The 24,913-nt window shown below is 41.1% G+C and overlaps 1 protein-coding gene across 1 annotated transcript in view; it reads left to right on the top strand.

Moving 5' to 3' along the window:
- Asb15 (ankyrin repeat and SOCS box containing 15) overlaps positions 1-24,913 on the top strand; it is a 49,268-nt gene that overhangs the window by 7,186 nt on the left and 17,169 nt on the right. Inside the window, exon 2 of the mRNA XM_052719533.1 lies at positions 24,385-24,493. Coding sequence (XP_052575493.1) covers positions 24,387-24,493 — 107 coding nt within the window. The 5' untranslated portion in view covers positions 24,385-24,386. The remainder of the gene's footprint in view (positions 1-24,384; positions 24,494-24,913) is intronic.

Below are 24,913 nucleotides of genomic sequence, written 5' to 3' on the forward strand. Positions count from 1 at the left end.
AGTGACACTCTGCCAGTCGTCAATAAAACCTGATATAATATAAGGACATAAATAACTACTCTTGAAGACAAGTTAAACATGGTACAAAAATGAAGGAAGAAGGAGACGGGTTCTGGAAAGATTGGGAGAAGTTCATGAGAAAGGTGGAAGAAGGCTTATGCTGAGTCTTTGTGGTGGTTTGTGTGAAAATGACCCCCATAACTCATATATCTGAATGCCTAGTCGTAAAAAGGGGTACATACTATTTGAGAAGGATTAGGAGGTGTGGCCTTATTGGAGTAGGTGTGGCCTTGTTGGAGGAAGTGAGTCACTGGGGATTTCAAATACCCACACCAGGCCAAGTATGCCTTGCTCTTCCCCTCTGTCTATGGATCAGGATGTATCTCTTAGCTACTGCTCTAGTACCATGTGTGCTGCCATGCTCCGCGCCATGATGATGACAGACTAAACTTCTGAAACTGTAAGCAAGCCCTCAGTTAAATGCTTTGTCTTAAACTAGTTGCCTTGGTCATGGTTTCTCTTCCCGGCAATAGAACAGTGACTAAGACAGTCTTAAAGGGGCAAAAAGATTTGTGGAGACAGGAATGGTGAAGTGGCAAGAATGGCCTGTGACCCAAGTGACAGATGAGCGAGAACTGAGAGTGGGTGTCAGAAGCAGCAAGAGGTCCAGGCTGAGGCAGGGAGTTGCAGCATGAGGAGAACACTTTCTTGTGGACTTGGGTGAGATGAGTATCTTGACTTGCTCTGAAGACAAGAATTTCAGGGTGCCTTAGCTCCTTTTCTATTGCTGTGAAGAGACACCATGACCAACACAACTTCGAGAAGAAAGAATTTGCTCAAGGCTTACAGTTTCAGAAGCAAGTCTATCTGTGACCATTATGGCAGGGAACATGGCAGCAGGCAGGCAGGCATGGAGCTGGAGTAGTAGCTGGCATCTCATCCATAAGTATGAGGCAAAGAGATTGAGAGCCCAAAGGACATGGGCTTTTGAAACCCCAAAGTCCTCCCCAAGTGACACATCTCTTCCAGCATGACCATGCCTCCGAGTCTCTCCCAAACAGTTTCATCAACTGAGACCAAATATTCAGGTATGTGAACCTATGAGGGCCATTCTCATTAAAAAGGGCCACACAGGGTGAGTCAATGTGACACAAAGTTTCTCTGTTGAAGAAAGTGATAGCACATAATTTAGATTTAATCATTGTCCACCATTAAGCAAGAGGTAGTCCTGTCTTAAAACCTATAATCAAGAGCCGGGCATGGTGACGTACCCCTTTGATCCCGGTTCTCAGGAGGCAGAGGCAGGCAGATCTCTGTGAGTTTGAGGCCAGCTTGGTCTACAGCCAGGGCTGTTACATAGAGAAACTCTGTCTCAAAAACAAACAAACAAACCAATAATCAAGATTAAATAAGGTTTAAAAATTAGGTAGAGCTTAAAATTAGGTTAAGAATATGAACTGGCTTGTTTATTTCTCTTAAAGAATTTCGTCTTGTAAATGAAACCGTATGACAGCTTATGAGACAATGGTTATTTAGGTGCAGGGATGAGAGAGGAGTGCTAACAAGGTTAAATTCAGAGAGTAGATTCGGGCTTTAGGCCTGATCATTTGCCATTTTAACAGTCTTCTTCAAGATGTTTCTCAAGAGAGATTATTGTTTTTATATAGTCTGTCTTTACAGCAGTTTTGAGTTTGTGAGATGTGTAGAAAATTGTTGGCTTTCACCCAACAAGAAATGAAAACCAGATCCCTGAGGGTGAGGGGTCCTTCCCATGGGCCCCTAAATTTACCCATCTTCCCTTCCTGCTCAGGATCTTGTACACCCGCCTGTTAAGAGAGGAAAATGTTTACCTAAGGCCACAGGTGAACCCCTAAGGCATGTTACATATATATCTAGGTTCTCTACCATAGGGCCTGATACGTTCTCAGTTCTGCTACTTGAGTGGCTTGAGTCACTGAGAAAAATAACCATCACAATCAAACTTGCTAGGAATGGGGACAGCTCTGAGTGTGCCTCTGCCCCCAGTCACTTGGGCAACCACTCATCCGGGTGGGAAGACACAGCTCTGTCTGGCTTTACTGGGAGCAGAACGGCTGTGATTATGCCAAGTAAGTGTCTGTTCCCAAACACATTCACACTTCTGAGAACATCTAGCATAATGCTTAACTCTGTCTGGGTTAAAATCCTAGCCGGGCGGTGGTGGCGCACGCCTTTAATCCCAGCACTCGGGAGGCAGAGCCAGGCGGATCTCTGTGAGTTCGAGGCCAGCCTGGGCTACCAAGTGAGTTCCAGGAAAGGCGCAAAGCTACACAGAGAAACCCTGTCTCGAAAAACCAAAAAAAAAAAAAAAAAAAAAAAAAAAAAAAAAAAAAAAAAATCCTAGCTGGTCCTCTTATTAGTTAAATGACTGTGCAAGAGTTTAATTAACCCTTTAATTTTTTTCTTCCTCCCTGGTAAATGGTCACAGTGTTAGGCCATATCACCTACCTTTCAGGAAGGCTGTGGTGATTAAACATTCATAGGGGACAAGAATTGCTTTGTCCAGGTCAGAAATTCTAAAACTGCTCTCTTGGTGGAAGAACATAGGGGCCTAGTGATGGAAGTGAATTTAATCTTTTTGCTCCTTCGCCCAAGTGTCTTGGTACAGGGCACAAGCTGCATACCTTCACAGAAGCCCCAAGCAAAGGACTTGTCATAATGCTTAGTTATAACAAAAACTCACTAAATACTACCCAACGTTATGATTATTAAAGGAAAACCACTCCAAAAGCAACAGTGCTGAAGTACTATAGGAGACCACATGGTTATGTCTGTTATGAAAAAACCAGTATTTATAATACATATCTCCATCCTGGAAGAATTCAAAATAGGTAATTGGAAAGCAAGCTGAACAGAAATCTATGCTCATGTGCTGATCTCCCAATAGATAGTGTTGACTGTATTGTGGGCACAGCATCAGCTGTAGTGAACTGTAATTCACTTTCAATTCCCTTTAAAATCATTTTCTACTTCTGATAACTCAATACCCACATGATATCTATGTCACCAAGGCTTCCATCAGCTCTTCGTTGTGGTGAATGTGTCAAGTCTCTCACAGAGACTGAATGTTGCACAATATTCTTAAACTCAACCAGTGGAAGGTTTTGCATCTGTAGCTCTACGTAGAAACTCTCTAACATCCCAACACTTAGAATTTGATAACAAAATATCACCAATAATCCATTTGTGAATTAACACTTTCACTTTCCTATTGTTCTCATTGGTAGTTGGGTAGAGGAGAGGTGGGATATAACCATTTAATAATACAATTATAAAAAAAAAAGATGAATTTCCAGATGCCTAGATTCAGGATATAGAAAGGAACCCTGCCCAGCAAAAGTCCTAAGGGTATATTTTTGTATCTTCATCTGACTCTTGATGGTCTGGTTTCTAAAATGTTTGTGAGATTCACTACATGATAGACAAGTTTCTAAATGTCCTTTTTAAAAATTGTGTGTTGAGGAGTGGACAAAGATCAATATTGGGTGCCTTCTTCTATTGATGGCTACCTTTTTTAAAATTATAAAGCTCGGCCAATAGCTCAGGCTTGTGACTAACTAGCACTTACAACTTAACCCATTTCTACTACTCTATGTGCTGCCCCAAGGCGCATGGCTTTTACCTCTATCTCATTTTGTGTGTCTGACTAGTTCTCCATCTGGCTGATGACTCCTCTGACTCCGTCCTTCCTCATCCCATCATTCTCAGTTTGGCTTTCCCACCTAAGTTTATCCTGTTCAGCTATTGGCCAGTCAGATTCTTTATTAAACCAATCACAGTGACAAATCTTTACAGTGTACAAAAGGATTATTCCACAGCAGCCCAGTGCCAGGAATGGGTTACCACCTTTGGAGTGTTGCTCAATGAGGTCACATAGACTATTAACCATTACAGTTTGTTATCAGTGATGTTGATTGCCTCCCATAACTTGACAATAAAAACCTATTGCTGAGACATAACATACTTGAGCCATAGACCATGGAGAAACCAAGCTGGTTTTATTTAGCTTCAAATCTTTAACAACTAGTTGATCACCTCAAGTGAACATTATAGCCTTCCTCACTGGATTGCCTATGTCTATATGTCCACATAGACACATAAGATGAAAGAGAAACACGTGTTTTCAAATGGCATATTTCAGTGCCTAAATTTTGTCAATGAAATGCTTATAAATAGCAAGAATTTTATACTTTCTCCCTTATTTATACTGTCTTGGTTAGGGTTACTATTGTTCTGATGAAACATCATGACCAAAGGTAACTTGAAGAGGAAAGGGTTTATTTCACTCACAGTTCCATATAACAGTTGGTCATAAAAAACAGTGAGGGCAGGCACTCACACAGGGCAGGGAACTGGAAGCCAGAGGTGATGCAGAGGCCATGGAGGGGTGACGATTACTGGCTTGCTCCTTGTGCTCAGCCTGATCTCTTATAGAAGCTTCCTTTTTTTTAAAAGATTTATTATATATATATATATATATATATAATGAGATCTGGTGCCCTCTTCTGACCTGCAGGGATATATATATATATATATATATATATATATATATATATATATATATATATATATATATACACAGTATTCTGCCTGTATGTATCCCTGCAGGTCAGAAGAGGGCACCAGATCTCATTATAGATAGTTGTGAGTCACCATGTGGTTGCTGGGAATTGAACTCAGGACCTCTGGAAGAGCAGTCAGTGCTCTTAACCTCTTGAGCCATCTCTCCAGCCCTGCTACCTTATTTTTTTAAGACAGTGTTTCTCACTGATCCTGAAGCTCATGGACTGACTAGCAAAATCCAAGAATCTGCCCATCTCCACACCCTGCCTCCTCCCTCACAACACCAGGATTGCAGATATATATCACTGTGCTAATTTTTGTATAGGTGCTGGAGTTCAGAGCTCAGGCCTCCATGCTTCCTGGTAAGCACTGGACTGACTAAGCCATCTCTGCAACCCTTAGTATTCTTTGATTTGAACTTGTACAAATCAAATTATGAGAACTTGCTACCATCTTTGTGTCTCACACACAATAATTAATCTACACATGCTTAGTAGATAAATGGACACCTTGTATACACATGGGGGTCACATCTTATTTAGGTGTCCAGAGGTGATGAGAGAGCTGTGAAAGAAACCACAGGAAATCTTGCTCAAGAAATTATTAGCCTCTGATTCAAAAGTATAATTCATAAAAGGGATAAGACAAGGTGAAGACCACAGAAATATTTTTAGCAAAATCCCAAACTGTAAAATAGGGGGTGCTTAGAAGATAGATCTCCAAACAACAGCATTTTAGATCTTAAAATTAAAGAGAAATCAAAGCTTATCAAACTGCAAGCCCAACAAAAGTCCAAGCATTTCATGTGAAAGGGAGACTCCAGCCAAGGAAGACATGCCTGGGACTTTGTTCTGATGATCTTAGGAGCTGATGTTAGGAGGTGGAGACCCTTTTTCTTCGCTGAGCACCCAGGTTTAGCCCTACAGTACTCACTTTATGAGCATTTCAGAGGGCATACTGGTGTTGCATACTAATTTCTTGTTCAAAAATTTTAGTAGAATCTGTCCTTGTCCCCAACATATATTCATGTACACATACACACACACACATACACACACACACATACACACACACACACACACACACACACACACACACACACACACACACACACACACCTCCATCCATAATGCTGAGACACTAGACACACAGAGAAATTAAGAGAATCAACCTGAGATCACTAGACCCGATAAGAGCTATGGTTTCAAGTAGGTTAGAGAAAGACAATTCTACTCACAAAGTAATAAAAATTACAAAATACTAATGAATAAATGTCTAAGGACTGTTCACTATTTCATTAAGAATCTTTGAAACTTCATCAACTCAAAATAAAAATTTAAATAAATTGTGATATATAATTTTCCTGGGGAGAAGAGTCAATATTTTGCACAAGTCAATTTTTCCCAGATGAATCTATTCTTGGTGTACTTTCAGTTGCAATTTCATTTTTATTCCTGGAAGTGATTCTGAAAATCATGTGTAAGAAACTACATGTGACATAAAGAATTCTGAAATAAAAATAAAGGCTTGCTCTCCCCAAATGTCACATCATTCTGTGCTGCTGCAATAATTAAAATACTGTGGTACAAGTAAAGGGAATAGACAGGCAAATGAATGTGTTAGCATTCCCTTAGCAGTTCTTCAGGGGGGTATAATTAAATGAACAAAGAAATCAAATAACCCTACGCTTTAGTTGTATGCCCTCCTCTTACAAATTCACTGTTTCAAACTAGTAGTTATGAAAAACAAACTGTTTATTCTTGCTAACTGTTGAGGAAACAAATTTATTCACACAAGAGAGAAAACTCCTTCCCCCTTTGCCCTAAAGAACAATTTAGGAATCACTAGTATAAACTTATTACAGGTAAGAATTAATATATAACACAGCTAGATTAACATTTGTACTGACTGACCTGGGTTTCAACCTTATTATTGGTTTTTTTTTTTATTTTTAAAAGATTGCCAGCTTGATGACCTCACTGGGCTTCAGTGGATAGTTCTAACCCAGTGGTCACACTGACGTCCCTGTCAAACTAAATACATCACAAAACTAAATCCAAAGTCATGAAACTAGAAAAGGGGTAAGTAGTGGTGCCAGAGGCTCGGGGGATCTATAGGAGGGAGACAGAAGTGAGAAGAGTGATCAGAAAACCTTGTATACATGTATGAAATTGTCAGATAACAGCATGGAGGATGGGAAATGGGCACAAAGTCCCACCCCTAACCAAGAAGCTGTTTGCAAGTGATAGCTGAAGGGAGAGAGAAAAATCCAATGTCTTCAATGGGTCTATCAACTACACTTTAGGGTAGACCTCATGCTCAAAAGTAGTTGACCAATACAGAGTGGACTCCATAGTATTTTGTAGTTATTGTTGTTGTGGTGATGGTTGCAATGTGTGTTTGTTTTGTTTTTTTAAGAGAGGGAAAGTATATGTAGTTGTCTGGGAAGGGAGGTGAGGAGGATCTGGGAAGAGATGGAGGAGGAAAAAAGAACGTGGTCAAAATACATTGTATGAGTATTTTTAAAATTAAATTTTAAAAAGAAAAAACTTTAGTTGTATTAAGGTCCCATTGACAAATGAAATTTGTGTCAACTTAAAGTATTTAATGTGGTGATTTGATATACATAGATAAGTAAAATTATTACCACAACCAAATTAATTAATATAGCTATCATCTGGGATAATTACCATTGTATACAATGAGAACATTTACAATCTACTATTTTAACAAGTTCTGAGTATATAACATATTATCATATTATGCATTAGAACTCTCAAACTCACTCATTTATAACTGAAATTACGTACTTTTTGGGCCCACCCGCCTGACCCTGGAAAACAGTATTGTACTCTGTTTCTGTGAATTCTGTTCTTCAGTTTCCACATACAAGTGATATCATGCAGTGTCTGTCTGTCTGTATCCTAGTTATTTCTCATGGGTCCTCCTAGGTTCCTCCATCTTGCTGCAAGTGGCAGGATTCTTTCTTTTGTAAAGCTGGATAACATTCTATTGTAATATTTACTAGACATCTACTGCTAGATATTTGGCTTGGTTGCATATCTTGGCTACTCTGAATCATGCTACAATGAACACAAGTGGCACATATCTCTTTAAGATGTTGGCTTTTAATTCCAGTGGTCATATGCTCAGAAATAGGATGCTGGATGTCGACTTTTCAGCCGACCTGAGCAGATCTTGTCCACTGGACCTGCAATCTGAGGACCCGAAAGAATGGGGCGGACTATAGTCCAATGCTGTAGACAACCTTACTTTGGTTTCAGTGTTCTTTCATACACAAATGAAACAAAAGAAGCAATGATCTAAGGAAGGTTGTTTGAGTTCAGAAAAACATGTAAATAAATATCAGCAAGCACATACTAAATATTAACAGAGCAGCCCTTTCCCAGAACTTTCTCAGGACTGATGAATATAAACACAATTGCCTGGTACGTACTATAGATTATATCTGGAAAAGCATGAAAGCAAGGCAGAAGGCCATATCCAGATCCAGGTACATTGACCAGATTGGATTCTACAGCTACTTTCTGACATCCAACAAGAATAAACACGTCTCATGAATATAATGTAAATGTTTGTCCCAGGAGGCATGAAATCACATCCAAGAACAACCCAGGGAACAAAATACACCTGAGGTAAAAGGCCCTCTGCCTTTTTTCCTGGAGCCTCTCATACAGTTCCCCAAGGCACTGATCACCATGTGTCATTCTTTTGACTGTGTTCCGACCCTGAATCATATGGATTTTTATTTTCAAGTTTTTGAAAAATTTCATTAAAACTTACTCTCCTGCATTTGAGTTTGTGATGTTGCCTGTCAGTGAAATGACCAGAATGATGTCAGCAGTTTGGGTTCTTCCACAGATATACGATGTCAGCCCCCCTGGAGGAGTTCGATGCTCAGACATTCAACTCAGTGTCAGTTCTTTGGTTTTCAGTCTGGAAAAACAAGGCCGTTATCCAAACACTTGGAAGCAAGCTGGAAACGGACGACTTCCTTTCTTGCATTTCTACTTTGTTCTGAATGGGATGCACAGGGATTGCTTACTGTCAGCACAATGCTAGATAACAGAGTAAGACTCCCTCACAGTTTTTTCACTAGACAGAGCTTAGTGTGCACTTATTATAGGGCTTTATAAAAATGAACTGGTCTAGTGGGAGCCTGATAAACGGCTCTGAGAGACAGTGCATGGATTATGTGTAATGATTGCAAGAGATGTATTTCATTTCATGATGACAAGCCTGCAGACCTCACACTTGTTTTCAGGAACACAGAGTACCGGTGGTAAAGCGAGGCATTCAGGACCAGCAGGTGCCTTAAACATGAACACAGGGATGCTCCACCATTCCACTGGAATTCCCATCCAAAACCACCCAAACACCCTTATTCCCTAAATAGAAATGGGTGAGTCCAAGGGCAGTCTCTACCAGTACATCTCAGCCATTCTAACCTTAGATTCTCCATGTCCTTTGCTATAATTATCATCTTGAACCAGGACAGGCATGTGTTCCTAAATATAGAGAGAAGGGAGGTAACTCTGGGTGTCATTCCCATTACATGCACCTTCATCAGAACGGTGCCATTAAATAATCCTTTGCTGTTCAGTCATAACTCTCCTGAAACTCACCCCACCACTAGCAAAGCAAAGGCACATTTAAAAAATGTATTTACTATTTTACAGTTTCACAGGTACATTGTTTGAAATCTGAGACTCATTTCATTTCCTCTTTGAGAAAATGCCCAGAAAATGCCACTTTAAAACAAGACAAATGTAATTTGAAGATAATTATTAATGCCATGATTAGATCACTCTTTACTCAAAGGGTGTTATTATATATGTGTATGGATGGTTGACTATTTGAGGGATAGGCCTTATAAAGGTGGTGGCTAACATGGTCACATTATTATCACTGTTTCCATAATACAGGTGAGTACATTGAGTATCAGTAATTTTTGTCCCTTGAGAAAGGGTCTTAGTCTGTAGCCTCAGCTGGCCTTGATCAAATGATCCCTCTGCCCTAGCCTCCCCAGGCATCTGCCATTACATGTCTCAACACTTGAAAGCAAATCCCAGGTGTCAGAGGCCGTGAGGGAAAACAATATTTATTTGTAAGTCTACTATTCTGTAGCTTGTGTCAATTCATCTAACCACAAAGTCTCTCATTTTTGTCCTTTTTATGAGCCACTTTAAACACTATGTTAAACACGATTTGGAACAAGAATCAACAGTAACTATTCTGCACATGTGACAACACAAAATGATTGAAGAGCAAATATATCATAGCAATGCACTGAACAACATTTGAAAATGTTGAGCTCACGTACTTCCATAAATTCTATTAAACTCCGAAGATTTATGTGAATTTTTAGTATGGGCACAAAAGCAGTGTTGTATGAATTGAAATATTGAGAATCTCTTGGGTCTTTTACAACATTTTTATGGAAAAGTTCCATCAGGTTAATAATTTAGAAAATGTGCATAACTCTTTAATCCCCACCCTTTACTCTTCTAGTGTTCAGGTAACAGTTACATAAATGTGAATTGTTTTTCAAAGTTTTGCTCCAAAGATGATAGAAGCATGCCTTGTTTATCATAGCTAAAGAGGAGGCAGGAGGACCTCTCCTTTCTTACCTGTGTTCTTCTGGAGTGTAAGAGCAATGGCAGATCGGCTACTCATTGACCCCAAAGACAAAGAGGTGGAAAAAAAAATCAAGTCTAGCCTGCTTCTGTTCCCTGAATCCTACAATAGAAAGTGCAGGAAGATCAATTCCAGTGAATCCAACCTGGAGCTGTGAGATGAGGAATGAGGAGTGTCACTCAGCCCCAGAAGCCAGGAGGCCGGAGATCCTTGGGCAGGCTTGTGTCAGTGGGGGAAGGGAGAGGGACAGGCAGAAGCCAGATTGCTTTGTGAATTTTGACAGTGGCCTGGGTAACACAAAGACAGACCTGTCCAAAAAAAAAAAAAAGTGGGGGGGGGGCAGGTTGGTTGTTCCTATCAGGAAACCGGTAAGAGGGCAGATTTTATTGGATGTAATTTTTTCTTCTTCTGATTTTGTGATCCTTTAAGGAAATGGCACCTTAAACTAAAAGACTTTTTTTTTTGCTTGCTTTACATCTACTACAATTTGTTTGTTTGTTTATTTGTTTTACTATTCCATATTCTTGCCTGTTGACCTGTGCGTTTTGGGCCAGAATGGATGCAGCTGAGAGCTCTGTCTGTATCTTCGGGTCACAGGGGCAGTTACTAAGAGCAAATCGCAGTGAAGACAGTAAATTGCTATAAGATGATCTTGCCCAATGTCGTTTGATTTGGGTCTAAAAGTTGAAGAGTGAAAAAGTAGTGAGCACTGGAACTTGCCCAGAGGATGGGGATCTGCTGAAACACCATTTACCTCTTGAATTCATACTACAGTATGCTTTGGCTCATGTGGGCGGAATGTCTTGTTCCTTCATCAAGAAGCCTCCCTAGGGAGCCGGCATGGGACTGACCTAGGCCCTCTGCATGTGGGTGACAGTTGTGTAGCTTGGTCTATTTGCGGGGCCCCTAGCAGTGGGACCAAGACCTGTCCCTGGTGCATGATCTGGCTTTTTGGAACCTATTCCCTAGGGTGGGATGCCTCTCTCAGCCTTGATACAGGGGGGAAGGATCATGGTCCTACCTCAACTTGATATGCCATGCTCTGTTGACTCCCATGGGAGGCCTTAACCTTTTTGAGGAGTGGATTGGGGCGGGGCGGGCGGGGTGTGGGGGGGTGTAGAAATGAGGTGGGGGAAAGGAACAGGAGGAGAGGAGGGAGGGGAAACTGGTCGGTATGTAAAATAAATTTAAAAAAATTTAAAAAGAAGCCTCCTTGCCGCTAATTTGGCAGCTTATGTTTTCTATAAACTCTTTGAACCAATCAGAACACAGTGAGTCTTATTCTTCCACGGGCTTGTATTTCTTTTGATGAGAGTCATCAGAAGTCACGGGTAATTCTTTCCCGTGTGCCAGGGAACATTTGTGTTTCTGCTGCACAAGGTCAGATCTTAATTTAAACACCGACTGGATACCTAATTTTAGATACACTGAGGAACACGTTAGCTCCAAGGCACTTCCTCTGGTTTAGGAAAGCAAGGCCCTGGATAAGAATAACAAGACGATCATTCCCAAAGGTGAGATTATGAAATATTTGATCTGTATACCTTGCCAGCTCGCTTATGGAGTGTCAGCATTGGAAATACTCGGAGCAGATGGACACACAGGGTGTGGTAGAAACTGGTCCTTTGAAATCTGACTGATCACCTATGGACTCACCTATCTAATTATAGCGTAAAACAGGGATTGATTCATTGATTCACAGAACGTCAACTCAGTAATTATTATTCATTACAGAACTATATCATGAGAAAAACAGATAAAGTAGGAATGTACTAACGAGGAATACCCATGTGAATAACATAGAACACCTATCTGTTGTCATGGTTTCTGAGATGGTGGAAATGACTTTTGTGAGTCATTAACATAAATTTCTATGAAGGCTTATTTTTATCACTAATTGCAAAAAGAGATGTTTGTGTTCAGATTAAAGAAAATGATCCTTTAAGACAGAAAAGAAAAAAAAAAACAGCATAACTCTGTAGATCTGGAAATTCACTCCTGCAGATGACACCAGAGAACGGTGAGGTTGTCAGTCCTTAAAATGCGGTAGCTGCCAACGCTCATTGGTTCTTAACTGAAGAATTTCTGGGGACTTGTCTATGTAGAGAATGGTTTTATTTCCATAAAATGACTATCACTGCTTCATAGTGGGAGCATGAAGAACATCATCGTTTTATACTTTGTTTTTTATAAGAATATCTAATAATTGTTCATGAAAATGTGCCTAATTTGTTTTTAACCTTGAGTTTGTGAAATTGCAAATTGTGAGAAAATTCTTTTACAAAGCTTTTCCCAACGCTTATGAGTTTTTAGGTAATGCAATGTGACCTGTACTTCATGAATCCCTCCAGCTGTAGTGAACCAGCTAAACCTGTGTGGTCTGTTAGAGATGATCCACGTCTCCAGCACCCCGTTGGTGCGTAAGCATGCGCAGACTGTCTGACCAACTCGACTTTGGTTTCACCTATAAAACTGGAGAAGTGTGCTGTGAACACTGAGTGTTCAGTTCATTCATACACACAGTACAGGAGGCTCCAGTAGACAGTTACTATGGTGATTACTAAATTCATTAAATACATACTTCCTGAGGAGCTACTGTGTGTTTGCCTCAGAGCTAACTCTGAAAGAGAGGAAGGAGAATGGGCAGGGTGTCTACCATGCATTGTTTTCTAAAGGTTTTATTTGTTTATTTTAATAAGTTTCCGTTGCATTTATTCACCTGTGTGTGTGTGTGTGTTGTGTGTATACATGTGGAACCAAGGATTGGTCTCAGATCATTTGGACTTGGCAGTGAGCAACTTTACCAATAACCTATTTCGATAGCCCAAGTTCATTATTTTTTTATTTGTTGCATGCACATGTGTGTATGTGTGTACATGTGTACATGTACCTCTGGAGGCCTGAGGTCAGCACTGGGTATCTCCCACGGTCTCTCTCCACCTTGTATTTTGAGACAGGGTCCTTAGCAGAACCTGGGGAGTAAGCTCTAGCACTCCACCTGTCTCTACTTCCCTAGTACTAGGGTTACAGACATAGGCGACCGTGGGTTTTTTGTTTGGTTTTGTGTTTATGTAGGTTCTGGGGATTCTCACTCAGGTCTTTATCCTTGTATGTATTAAGCACTTTACTGATGGAACCATCCCCCAACACCTAAAACACAGTATTGGAAAGCAGGAAATGCTAACCATGTTGGTACTGTATGGGTGGGTGGTGCCTGGAGGGCCCTGAGCCTGGAAAACAGCCAACATTGAATATGTATTTTTGAATGATGGATAGAATAGCCTGAATCCCCCGGGAAGATTACTGCTGGGAACTCCTGGGCCTTGGTGCCTTTGCCCATCAGTAGAGGAATGTCGTCCATATTCTGTGTCTGTCTTTCAGCAAAGTATTGGACATGAGTATCATCAAAAAAGAGGCATGAGTACTGGATGATGGTGTCTTTAAGAGGATTTGTAACTGGATAAACAGCTCTTCTCAAGGGTGCTAAGTAGCAGACCCATGCCAGCCTGGAGGCCTATCTTCTATGCGAACTCCTGTTCCACATTTGTCCTTGTCAACAGAGCACAAGAACATATAAGACGTGCTTATTAAGTCTGCAAGTCGAAGAACAGTCAGGAGGGTAGAGATGCATTCAATCTTAGCAGATGGGAACAAAGGTCAAACTTTAACAGGATGAAAGACAGCGAGGAGAAACAAAGAGGAGCGTGGAGAACGGCTCAGCAAATGGTGTGAAAAATATAGCCAGTAGAACTTGGGGCAGGAGAGGTTCAAATCCATTGTGTAACACGATAGCCTCCAAGCTTATCTGGCCTGGCCTAAGTTAATAGATGTGTAATGCACAAGAAGAGAGGTGAAGTGTGCCCACTTGACGGTCTGCTCTGCACAGCTATTGGGCTGCACTCAGAGCCTACAGTTCAGAGCCTTTTTTTTTTAGAAAGCAATGGGTAAGTGAGTGTGTTCACAGAAAAGCTGTGGAGACAGCAAGGGAAGTTCAGTCGTGTCACAGTGAGAGACCCTGTGCAGCCTTGGAGAGAGAAGGCTCAGTGGAGGCCTGACAGCCTTTAAGGAGATGTTTGAAAGGCTCCAGAGGAGCCACGTTTTCTCAGCACAGTTCTGAAGAGCAGAGAACAGAGCCTATTGAGTTTCGACTTCAAGGTAGGCACAGGAGTTTGGTGCTTCTCCCAACCCGTAAACCTAGATAAGGCATCGAGGGGTCATGTGGAGATAAAGACACTTCCTAGCACTGTACTTAAGCTGAAGTTAGCTAGACATGCATTGGGCATGTTGGAAATGCGGCTTTTGGCGGGCTACCTGGGGACTTTCAACTCTGCATGTGGCTGGTCCCATGGAAATGGAAGGAAAATAAAATATCAAAGATACTAGAGGGCCTGTCCATGGATGAATCAAAATTGCTCAACTATGATAGGCTCCTACTTCCTCATTCCAGAGAAGTCCAGCCATCCCATAATGACAGACAGTGTTTACTGACTGCCAGGCAACTGATGTGGGCAGGCCAGGACTGGAGCAGAGGCTCAGCCTTCAGCAAGAGGAAATTAATGAGTTGTGCATGGTTTTTACACAAGATATTAAGTTATGCAACAGCTTAGTACTGCTTGAGTGAGTCTAGAATAGACGTGAGTACTGCACTGGAATTTTTATGTCCAGCAAAATGAGCCATGTGTAGGAACAAATATTTTAAGATGTATATATACCCAGATAGATAGATAGATAGATAGATAGATAGATAGATGTAAATATGTGTGTATGTATATATGTATAAGAATAACAAGAGATTTGGAAATGGCTCAGTGTATACAGTCCTTGCCACACAATCATGAGGACTAGAGTTCAGATTCCCAGCACCCATGTAAGATCAAGGTGGCCATGGAGGCCACCTATTATCCTAGCCTTCTAGAGGCAGAGCAAGGTATTCCCAGAGAAAGCTAGCCAGCTAAACTAGCGAAAGCATTCAACTCCAGGTTCAGAAAGATACTCTGCCTCAGTAAATAAGGTAGAAGACTATCAAAGAAACACTCTAGCCTCCACAGGCATATACACCCCTACACACACACACACACACACACACACACACACACACACACACATGCATGAGCACAGGCTCACACGCATACCCATGATACTCTCTAAGAAGTGTTTACTGTGATTATAACTCATTTCTGCACTCACCTTCCCCAACTATGTAAGCCAAAGGTGCTTTTTAAGTTATTTAAAATTGGATCATCTCCCTCAGGAGTTACCTCTTAACTAATTATCAAAACATAAAAATTTTCTCTTCATGCAGACAGATATAATATTTTAGGTAATGACATCTTTGCTTAGGTGAGACAGGTAAGATTTCTGTTGCTTCCCAAGCCAAGAAATACCTGCACTGGGCTTCACTTGCTTTACTGAAATGCAGGTAGATCATTCCTCTGAGGGTATGGGCAGAAAACTTCCCAGGAGGGCTTGAAATCTTTGGTTCCAAAAAGTTCAACTCAGTTCCCTTTACTGTTGATGGTAAGAACACTTGAGACCTATCTTGGCACATTTCAAGTGTAGGATATTGGGTTGTTAACTGTATACTCATTGCCATATAATAGATCCTCAAATGTGTTCATTTTGCATAACTGAAACTCTATGCCCTTTGTAAGACATCTCCCTCAATGCCCACTTCAAAGCCCCTGACTATTATCATCCAGTTATGTTTCTGTGAGTCCAACACTTTTGGATTTCATGTTTTGAGATCCTGCAATATCTTTCCTCTGGTGTTTTGTTTGTTTTATGTAGTATAATGCTCTACGGCTTCATCCTACTTGTCACAAATAACACCATTCCCTTCTGTTTAGGACAGTATAACGTTCAACAGTAAATATACATCATTTTTTCTTTGTCCATTCACCTGGATACTTAGCTTGATTCCACCTTTGGTTATTCCACCTCAGTTCCTCCTGAAATTCCTAGAAATAGACCAGATCATTTTTCTGTATTTTAAAATTTGTTGTGGAACTCCCATACTGTTTGTGTGATGGTTGTTCCAAAAATAAATAAGTAGCTATATAAGATGGCATTTTCAAATTAACTACATTGTGGTGACTGTTTCACAATACATATGCATATTGAATTCTCAAGTTACGTACCTGTGATGGTTTGATGAGATACTCCCCCTATTCTCAGGCATTTGAATACTTGGTCCAGACTTTGTGGCATTGTTTGGGTAGGATTAGGAGGTGTAGCCTTGCCGGAGGAGGTGTGTCACTGGGGACTGGCTTCGAAAATTAAAAATCTAACACCATTTCAAGGATGTCCCGACTTACTGTTTGCGGTTTGAGATAGGAATTCTCAGATGTTCTTGCTGCCGTGTCTAATGCCCGCTGCCACACCTCCCTGCCATGATGGTAGTGGACTCTTTTGGCTCTGGAACCATAAGCCCACAATAAACCGCTTTCCTTTTATAAGTTAACTTGGCCATAGTGTTTTGTCACAACAGTAGAAAAGTAGTACAGCCTCCTAAGGATATGCATTTTTAAAGCCAAGTCTTGTTTCCCTTTTTCTCAGTAAAACTGAGGGACTAAACGTCAATTTCATTTCCTTGAAAGCATCTGCTTGTATTTGGTTAAATGATTATCATTCTTGAGTGTGACACTAAAGATTCGTCTCATCTATCAATTTTGATGACTATATTGAATTCCATTGATTGTGTGTACATACTCACACAATTATTGTTATAATGTTATTGGTCATTTGAGTTGTTTCAAAGGTTTTGGCTGTTTAAATTCAGATAAACATTCTCACATACAAATCTTTTCCTACATTCTGATCATTTTTATAAGATAGGTATCTAGATGGAGAGATATAGAGGAAAAAAAAGATTTTTTTAAACTGTTATCACTTTCGTTTGTAACAGGAGCTCATCCACTGTTCAGTTGTTCTTAGTGCAGGGCTCTTCCCTTTCCGGTATCCTTGTTTTCCTCCGGAAGTCCTTGTGTGTAGGAATGTAAAGCTCCTTCCTACACTCTGAGTCATTTCCTAAAGCTAGCATGCTTCCTCCTACCTTTCTGTCATAAAAGAATTTGACTTAGAAATTAATAGTGGAGAGGAAAATGTCAGCATTTGCAATGTGAAACTGGAGATGAAGAAAGCTGATCTAACAGGTCCTATTGATAGATAATTTACACAGAAATAAAATATTAATCGGTGCGGTCCCAAAACTAGAAGTGAAGTCGCCAAAAAAAAAAAAAGTGTGTATGACGTAAAGAAAAACAAGATAAACCCACTTCTAATCTCATCTTAAGAGCAATGTATATCAGTTTGTTTAAGTATTCATTCATCTAGCCAATTCTTATTAAATTCTCACCACGTATCAGCTGTCACATTAGGATTCATTGTCTCATCTGCCTTTTCATTTATTTTTCCAAAATATCAAGTTACGTATCTTTGAGGCAACATGAAAATGATAGTTGTTTTCTGGAGTAAGGTGTGTGTGTGTGTGTGTGTGTGTGTGTGTGTGTGTGTGTATGTGTGTGTGTGTGTATCAAATGGACATCTTGTGCCGTTAAGAAAGACACTATTTGGGCCGGGCGGTGGTGGCGCACGCCTTTAATCCCAGCACTCGGGAGGCAGAGGCAGGCGGATCTCTGTGAGTTCGAGGCCAGCCTGGTCTCCAAAGCGAGTTCCAGGAAAGGCGCAAAGCTACACAGAGAAACCCTGTCTCGAAAAACCAAAAAAAAAAAAAAGAAAGACACTATTTGAATCTATCTAGTTCTTACCATCATTCATAAGTTTTCTTTTATAGAAAAAGGAAATGCCATAAAGAAAGAATTGTTATACTATGTTAGTTGTAAACAAGGATTACGTGACTATGAGGTGGAGCCCGACTCTGACAGGTATACCTTTCTCTGGAAACTTTTCAGGGCTAGTGAACTCTGTTGCTCAAGTCAGCAATTAAAACCATGTATCAAGTTTGCTGCTTAGTGCTAAAGGACACCGAGTGAAGGAGCTCTAGCCAGCCCAAGATGGCAAACATGGTTCTGGCAGGCCTTCCCTTTCTCCCCAGTTCCCTTTGCCTTGCTAAAACCATTAGATCATACTCATGAAGCTAGTCACCAAGGTCTATTCCCTTATTTGGCCATTTCCTCCTCCTGAGGCTGACTACCATAGTCCAGCTATCAAAGTACTGAAGTCCAGAAATCAGAAGCCCCCTTTGGCTTACATAATTAACATGCCCAATAAAAATTAAACACCTCATCCTAACACGGGTTTCCCCTTTTACCCCATTTGCCAATGGGCCACATCTGTCTCCTCTCTCTCCAGAGGCAGTCCTTTGTCCCTCTGGAGCAAATATCTCTGTCCCCTCTCTCTTGTTCCCTTCCTTTTTCCCCTCATTCTCTGTCTCCTGTCTTCATCTCTTATTCCCTGTCCTCTGTCCCTCTGGGGCAAATAAATCTCCTTTGTGCTGAGAACTTGGTCTTGGGGGTCCTGAGCCGATACTGATCCTTTCACTGAAATAAGAAGTGTGTATGACCACCAATAAGCATCAAAGTCATAAAATATTCTATTTACAAAAAATTGGCTATGTTTTAAAAATTATAAATACAAATGGCATAATGCAGATAAATAAAAACAAACATCATTTAATATAATATAATAACTGTTTTCATAACAAAACCAAAACTTGGGAATATTCTGCCTTAACTCTTACTTTTCATCTGGTAAGATAAATGCCCATGTTACTCTCTGGGATGCTGGGAGACCAGCTCACCAATCAGGAATCACAACACTTTCAAGGTAAAAGAGAAATCCCTCTGTGAACCAGGCTCAGCATTCCACACAGCAGACACCGGCACTTCTTTTGGAAACCCAGGGTCTGCGCATGGGGCATGCTTGCATGCAGAGAAAAGAAACGATAATCTTGCAGGATTGTCCTTGTCTTAGTCCGTTTTCACTTCCCACTGTGTGTCAGCCTGTGACCTTCTGCAATCTTGCCACACATGCCATTCCTGAGACTCTTTCTAGAAATCCTGGCTCTGCTGTGGGGACCAGCATGGTGCCGTAGGCATTTCACTTTTTGATTTGTTTGTGTTTGTTTTGAAATGATCTCTCTTATGTAGTTAGTTCAACTGACCTCAGGCCCTCCTGCCTCTCAGTCACTCACATGCTGCCTAGGAGTAGAGGACTGTACCACAATGCCCAGCTACTTCTCGAATTTAAAAAAGGATACTGGAAGAAAGCAGAATGTGCCCTAAAGGACAGACTCTCACTAATGTGATAGAATGATATGACAGGTGCTGAGGGCAGTATGATATTTATGGACACAGCCTTTCCTTACACCGTGAAAACAACTGTCCACTCAGCTGATTCCCACATACCCTTGTTATTGACTGATAGAGAGGGTTTTTGTTTTATTATGCACAAGACAAGAGTCATGGCAGGTGGGGCAACCGTCTTGGACGTCATCAGGAGTGAGTCTACAAAATAATTCATGAAAAAATGTGATTGTGTTTATCCTTGTTATGGGAAAAGGAAGAAGCAGTGATTTCGTGACACAGGACGGAGCACAATCCAAGGAATGCTCTGAGGGGTGTCACGAACCTACCAACCACTTTGACAGCAAGGCATCAGCGCAGATGCGGGATGGGAGGCACCACGCCCTGGTGCTCTCTACCACATCATGCCTTGTTGCAACGCCATCCGAACCTCCTGACCACTTCAGTCAGGCGCCAACTGGCATGCTGATCCTTTGGTTTTGTTTTTTTGTTTTGTTGTTGTTGTTGTTGTTGTTTTGGATAGTGATGTTTAGACCCCCAAAACAAAAAGTACAAAATGAAAACAAGCTTAGGAAACCTCAGACCACCCTATGCAGCACAACATCCTTCCTGCCCCCACCCCCACCCCCGCACAGAGCCAAAGGAAAAGATTTATGTGCCTTTGGGAGCTAGTATTTATTTTTGGAAGTTATTGTCACCAAGCGCTGACTGACAAGAACAGGATCAAAGTGTTTTCTGTCAAAGACAAGAGACTGCAGCATCTGAAGCCTTGGAGAGTGTGTTCTCCTTCTCCACCCAGGCTATGCTATCTGCTGGGAGAGTTGAAACGGATAAGGCTCAGCTTCCATTCTCTCAATGATTCATAATCGCTAACAACATACGTGCTGGTGACCTTGGCTGACCGCAGCTGCAGGCAGAAATCCAGATGGCGGGGAGCCGGAGCCGGACTAGAATAAGGACTGGGAAACAGGCATGCATGCAAAGTGCTTTGCAAGGTTCTCTTTTTTCTTTTTTGTAATTTATTTATTTTTATTTTATGTGTTCGGATCCCCTGGAACTGGAGTTGCAGACAGCTGTGCAGCCAGTGTTCTTAATCGCTGAATCATCTCTCCGGCCTCATGCAGGGTTCTTGAGACAAAGCCAGCCCTCTGTGATTTATCTCGCCATCCTTATCATTTCCAAGCATGTTCTACAATTTTCATAGTCACCAGACTTTCCTTTTCTCCACGTCTAAACTTGGGAATTAACTCAGTCCATCTGTAAAACAAATTAATAATCATTTAAATATTAACTAAACATTTGGGACCTAGCATTGAAACCTGGAATTGAGCTTTTTTTTTTTTAACTATATAAAACATAAAGGAGCGTCAAAGTGTTCACGAGTTAACTTTTTCAAAGTTGGCATATTCCTTCAGAGAGAGAATCCATAATTTGCCTCTAAATGCATTTCTACCCTTAGTAAGGCTAACCAGTGCTGTAAATGAAATCAATTTACATAAAATTTCCTTAATATTGGGGCTGGGAAGTTGATCAGTAGGTTAAGCGCCTGCTGAGCAAGTGTAAGGACCTGAATTCAGACCCCAGCACCCATATAAAACACCAAGCGTGGTGGTGAACATCTGTAATCTCAGTGCTGAGAAGGAAGGAGACATCTGGATCTTGAGAGCTCACTGGCCGGCCAGTCTGTGTGAAAATGTGAGCTCCAGGTTCAGTGAGACAGTCTGTGTGAGAACCATAGAGGAAGATACCCAACTTTGATTGCTGGCCTACCTACACACACACATACATACACACACACTCACAACACACACACTCACACATATACACACTCATACACTCACACATTCACACATACACACTCTCTCTCACACACACACTCACACGAGGGGGAGGGGTTCCTTCAATCGTTTTCTAAGTCAGCAACTAGTGAAGAGCAGATGCTCTCACTGTTGGGCTTCTCCAGAATATTATTAAGTGCTCTATGACACGTTGTCCTTGAGAGGGTCAAGTAATTTCTCCAGACTAGACTGAGAAGTGAGACACTTGATGCCAAAATGCTATCTGGCCTTTCTTCATACCCTTGGGCAGCTCTTTCTTTAAGAATTTCCAATTGATCTGTCATCCTCCTCATTTCAAATTTTCAATACTGATCAGTCACTCTCTACCTGCCTTTCTCATTGTGTCTTAATACCTCCAGGCTGCCTCAGTGCACCCCTTCATGGCTGTTCTGGCACCTGACTGCACCTATACAGAACTAACCCTCACCTAAACTGCCAGTACTCCTGGAGACAGCGTGTAGGTCGGAGCTGTTCTGTCATGGTTTTCCCATAATCTCACCAGGTTTTTATTATGGCTATAAGACAACTAAGAATACCGTAACATCCCCCACCCTCCCTTTTCCTGTTTTGTTTTTTCAAGGCAGGGTTTCTCTGGGTACCCCTGGCTGTCCTAGAACTCGCTCTGTAGACCAGGCTGGCCTCAAACTCACAAAGATCCTCCTGCCTCTGCCTCCCGAGTGCTGGGTCTGGCTGATAACATCCCTCAAGATGATAGTTAAAAGACTGTTGAAAAATGTTGGGAAGCCATTTCACAGACCAACTCCAGCCTCTAAGGAGTATACAGTGCTTCATGTACTAGTTGCCCACATTTCAATCAAGCTTAGACTTAAACTGGGTATTTGAACAAGGGAGAGGTATCCATCCCATATTAATGTCGTAACCATGCAAACCCGGTCTCTGACCAGTTACATCAGCAAGAAAGGCAGCGGTGCCCAAGGACTAACTGTGTCATCTAATGGTGTTATCTGAAGAACTCAGTGCACATTTGTTTGAAATGAGTCAAAGACTTTTCCTGTCCCCACTGAGAAGTCATCTGCCACTTAGGAGAGCAGATAAATTAGGGGTGGGAATATCAAAGAAAACTCTATAAAAGAGAAAGCATGGCCTAGGGTGTGGTTCAGTGCTAGCCTAGTGTGTGTGAGACACCCTGGGTCCCCAGCACTTCGAGAAAGAAATGAGTTTGTCCCCCCCACCACTCCTGCCCAGGATAGCAATAGTCCAATGAGAACAAAAACCCAAATATGTGAAGAATTTGCAAAGCAGATATGGAATGCATGTAAATTCAAATGCTTGGGAAGTGTTACATAAGAAGAAAGAGGGCGAGGGAGGAAGCAGGGAATTCCAGCAAGGGCTGCTGGAGGAGGAAGCCTTCTGTGCCAGGCTTGAGGCAGGGGGGACCGGGGTGAAAAGCAGCTGGGACAGCCTTGTGAAGAAAGAAACAGATGTAAAAACACAAACCAGAGGAAAATGAAGCCAGATACGGAGTCAGCAGTTGGTTGGTTCAGTTGGAAGAAAAACTGCATTCCTGAGAGAAATGGTCAGTTGTAAGAAGAAGGAAGAGCTCAGTGACTCCTTGTTCATTTATTAGTCCCAGACCATGCAGAGGTGCTTCACTATACACTGAGGCACCCTAGTTCTCTGATCTTGTGTAGTTACAGTCTATGGACACGGGACAATGGACCAATTTATAAATAAAGAAATAGTACCATTTGTATCTATTTGGCAAAGTAGAGTCCAGATATGCACACGGACCTACGAGAAGACAATTATGCCAGTGTTAGGTAGTATGCATAGTCTCACATTCAGTCTCTCAGCATCACTGTTTATCCCTCCATTCTAAAACAGTTGTAAGGCTACTTATATAGAACAATGTTTTTGTTGTTTTTTTGTTGTTGTTTTTATTTGACGTTTTGAGACAAGGTCTCATTACTGCATCTTAGGCTGGCCTGAAACTTTCGATCCTCCTCTCTCAGCCTCCCGAGTGCTGGGTCCACAGAGGGGATGCCACCAGGCAAGGCTCTGAACAGAAAAATGAGGAAAAGAATCCTCACAATGTTGTAGTTTCTGTGCAGTCTGTCCAGAAGTTGGGGGCCTTGACTCTCAGCACATTTAAAGCTGTCTTTCGAGATTATCTGACCTTGAAAACTGAGAGGACACAGTATATGACAACTGGGTCTGCAAATTGCTTGCAGACTTTGTTTCTGTTTCTCCCCTTTAAAAGGCAGAGTACTGTGTCAAATGTCAGAGGAATGCACTGGGCTTGGAAATACTGCCAACTAATGATAATTTCATATTGCTTAGTCATAGCACTGGAGGACTGTTTTCAGCTTCTATACTTACTAAGCTTCCTGCCTATAACCAAAGGAGCTGATTTAACATTAAAGACAGGTTTTTACTCTTCTAATTTGATGTTTAAAAAAGAAACTAGTGAGCCTTCTGTTTTTGGTTTTTTGTTTTTTTCATTTTTACATATTATCCTCAGGGGAGACAGACTAGTCAAAAGCAGTGGCATGTGATAAGTGGACAGAAATTATCAGGGGAATTAATGGGAACTCAGCCCTGGTCAATAACTGGTGTTAAGACGACCCTCATCTCAAGTGATCTGAGAGCAGCAGAGCTGACATCTGAGGACTGTAGAGAGTCTGAAAGGATCACTGCTGACTGACCCCCTTCTCCTGCAGCTGAGTTCTAGTGTTCTAATGTGCATGTAAAATGATGGGCCTGAGTTAGTATCCGTTAGAAGCTTGATAAAAGACAAGGAGCCCTTCTGTAGACAGTGCTGGAAAGTCAAAGTTCAAAGACACAGACATTCAAGGGGCAGGCAATTAAAGGTTTCAAGAGAACATCTGAAGTTAATAAGATGGAGTTTCCATATACATGGATTAAGTTCTTAGTTATTTGTATGTTGTACCAAGGAGAATCAAATATACTCTGCTTTTCATTTTGCGTTTGTTACGTTAATTATACCAATTATTCTGAATCCCTTGGGAATAAGAAGTCATCTATTTCAAAATTACTTGCAGATATGGATATTAATGATGACCCTAATGAAGACCATCTTGCAAGTTATGACATTCAGCTTTGTATTCAAGAATCCATTGAAGCAAGCCAGGCTATATTCCATCTCGAAAGGTAGTATTCTAACCAACTGCTCTCAACAGATTTCTGTATGACAGTCATTTTGTCTGAGGCTCACTCCTCCTCTATAAAAATACTTACTTCCCCCCACAATACACATACTCTTTTTCTGGTATGAAGTCTAACAACCTTAAAATGTCAATTATGCACATATTTTAATAATATAATCTACAAATATGCATCTGATGTAGAAAATGGAAATTTTCCAAGTGGTGAATTCCTAGCTGAATTTGTTTGAGAATTGCTTATATTCTAAATTAATGTGGAGTTAAGAAGGACAATGTGTAGAGTTAGAACAAATTTGTAAGAACAGCATAAAATAAACAAAGGTTTGTATATAGCACATCCTGCCACCTTGTCAACTAACCTTTGTGAGTAGACACATTAAAAGAGTCATGAAATTGATGTTACAAA

Source organism: Peromyscus californicus, unplaced genomic scaffold (assembly GCF_007827085.1).
Source record: "Peromyscus californicus insignis strain IS unplaced genomic scaffold, ASM782708v3 Scaffold_6__1_contigs__length_162567912, whole genome shotgun sequence".
Classification (NCBI taxonomy): domain Eukaryota; kingdom Metazoa; phylum Chordata; class Mammalia; order Rodentia; family Cricetidae; genus Peromyscus; species Peromyscus californicus.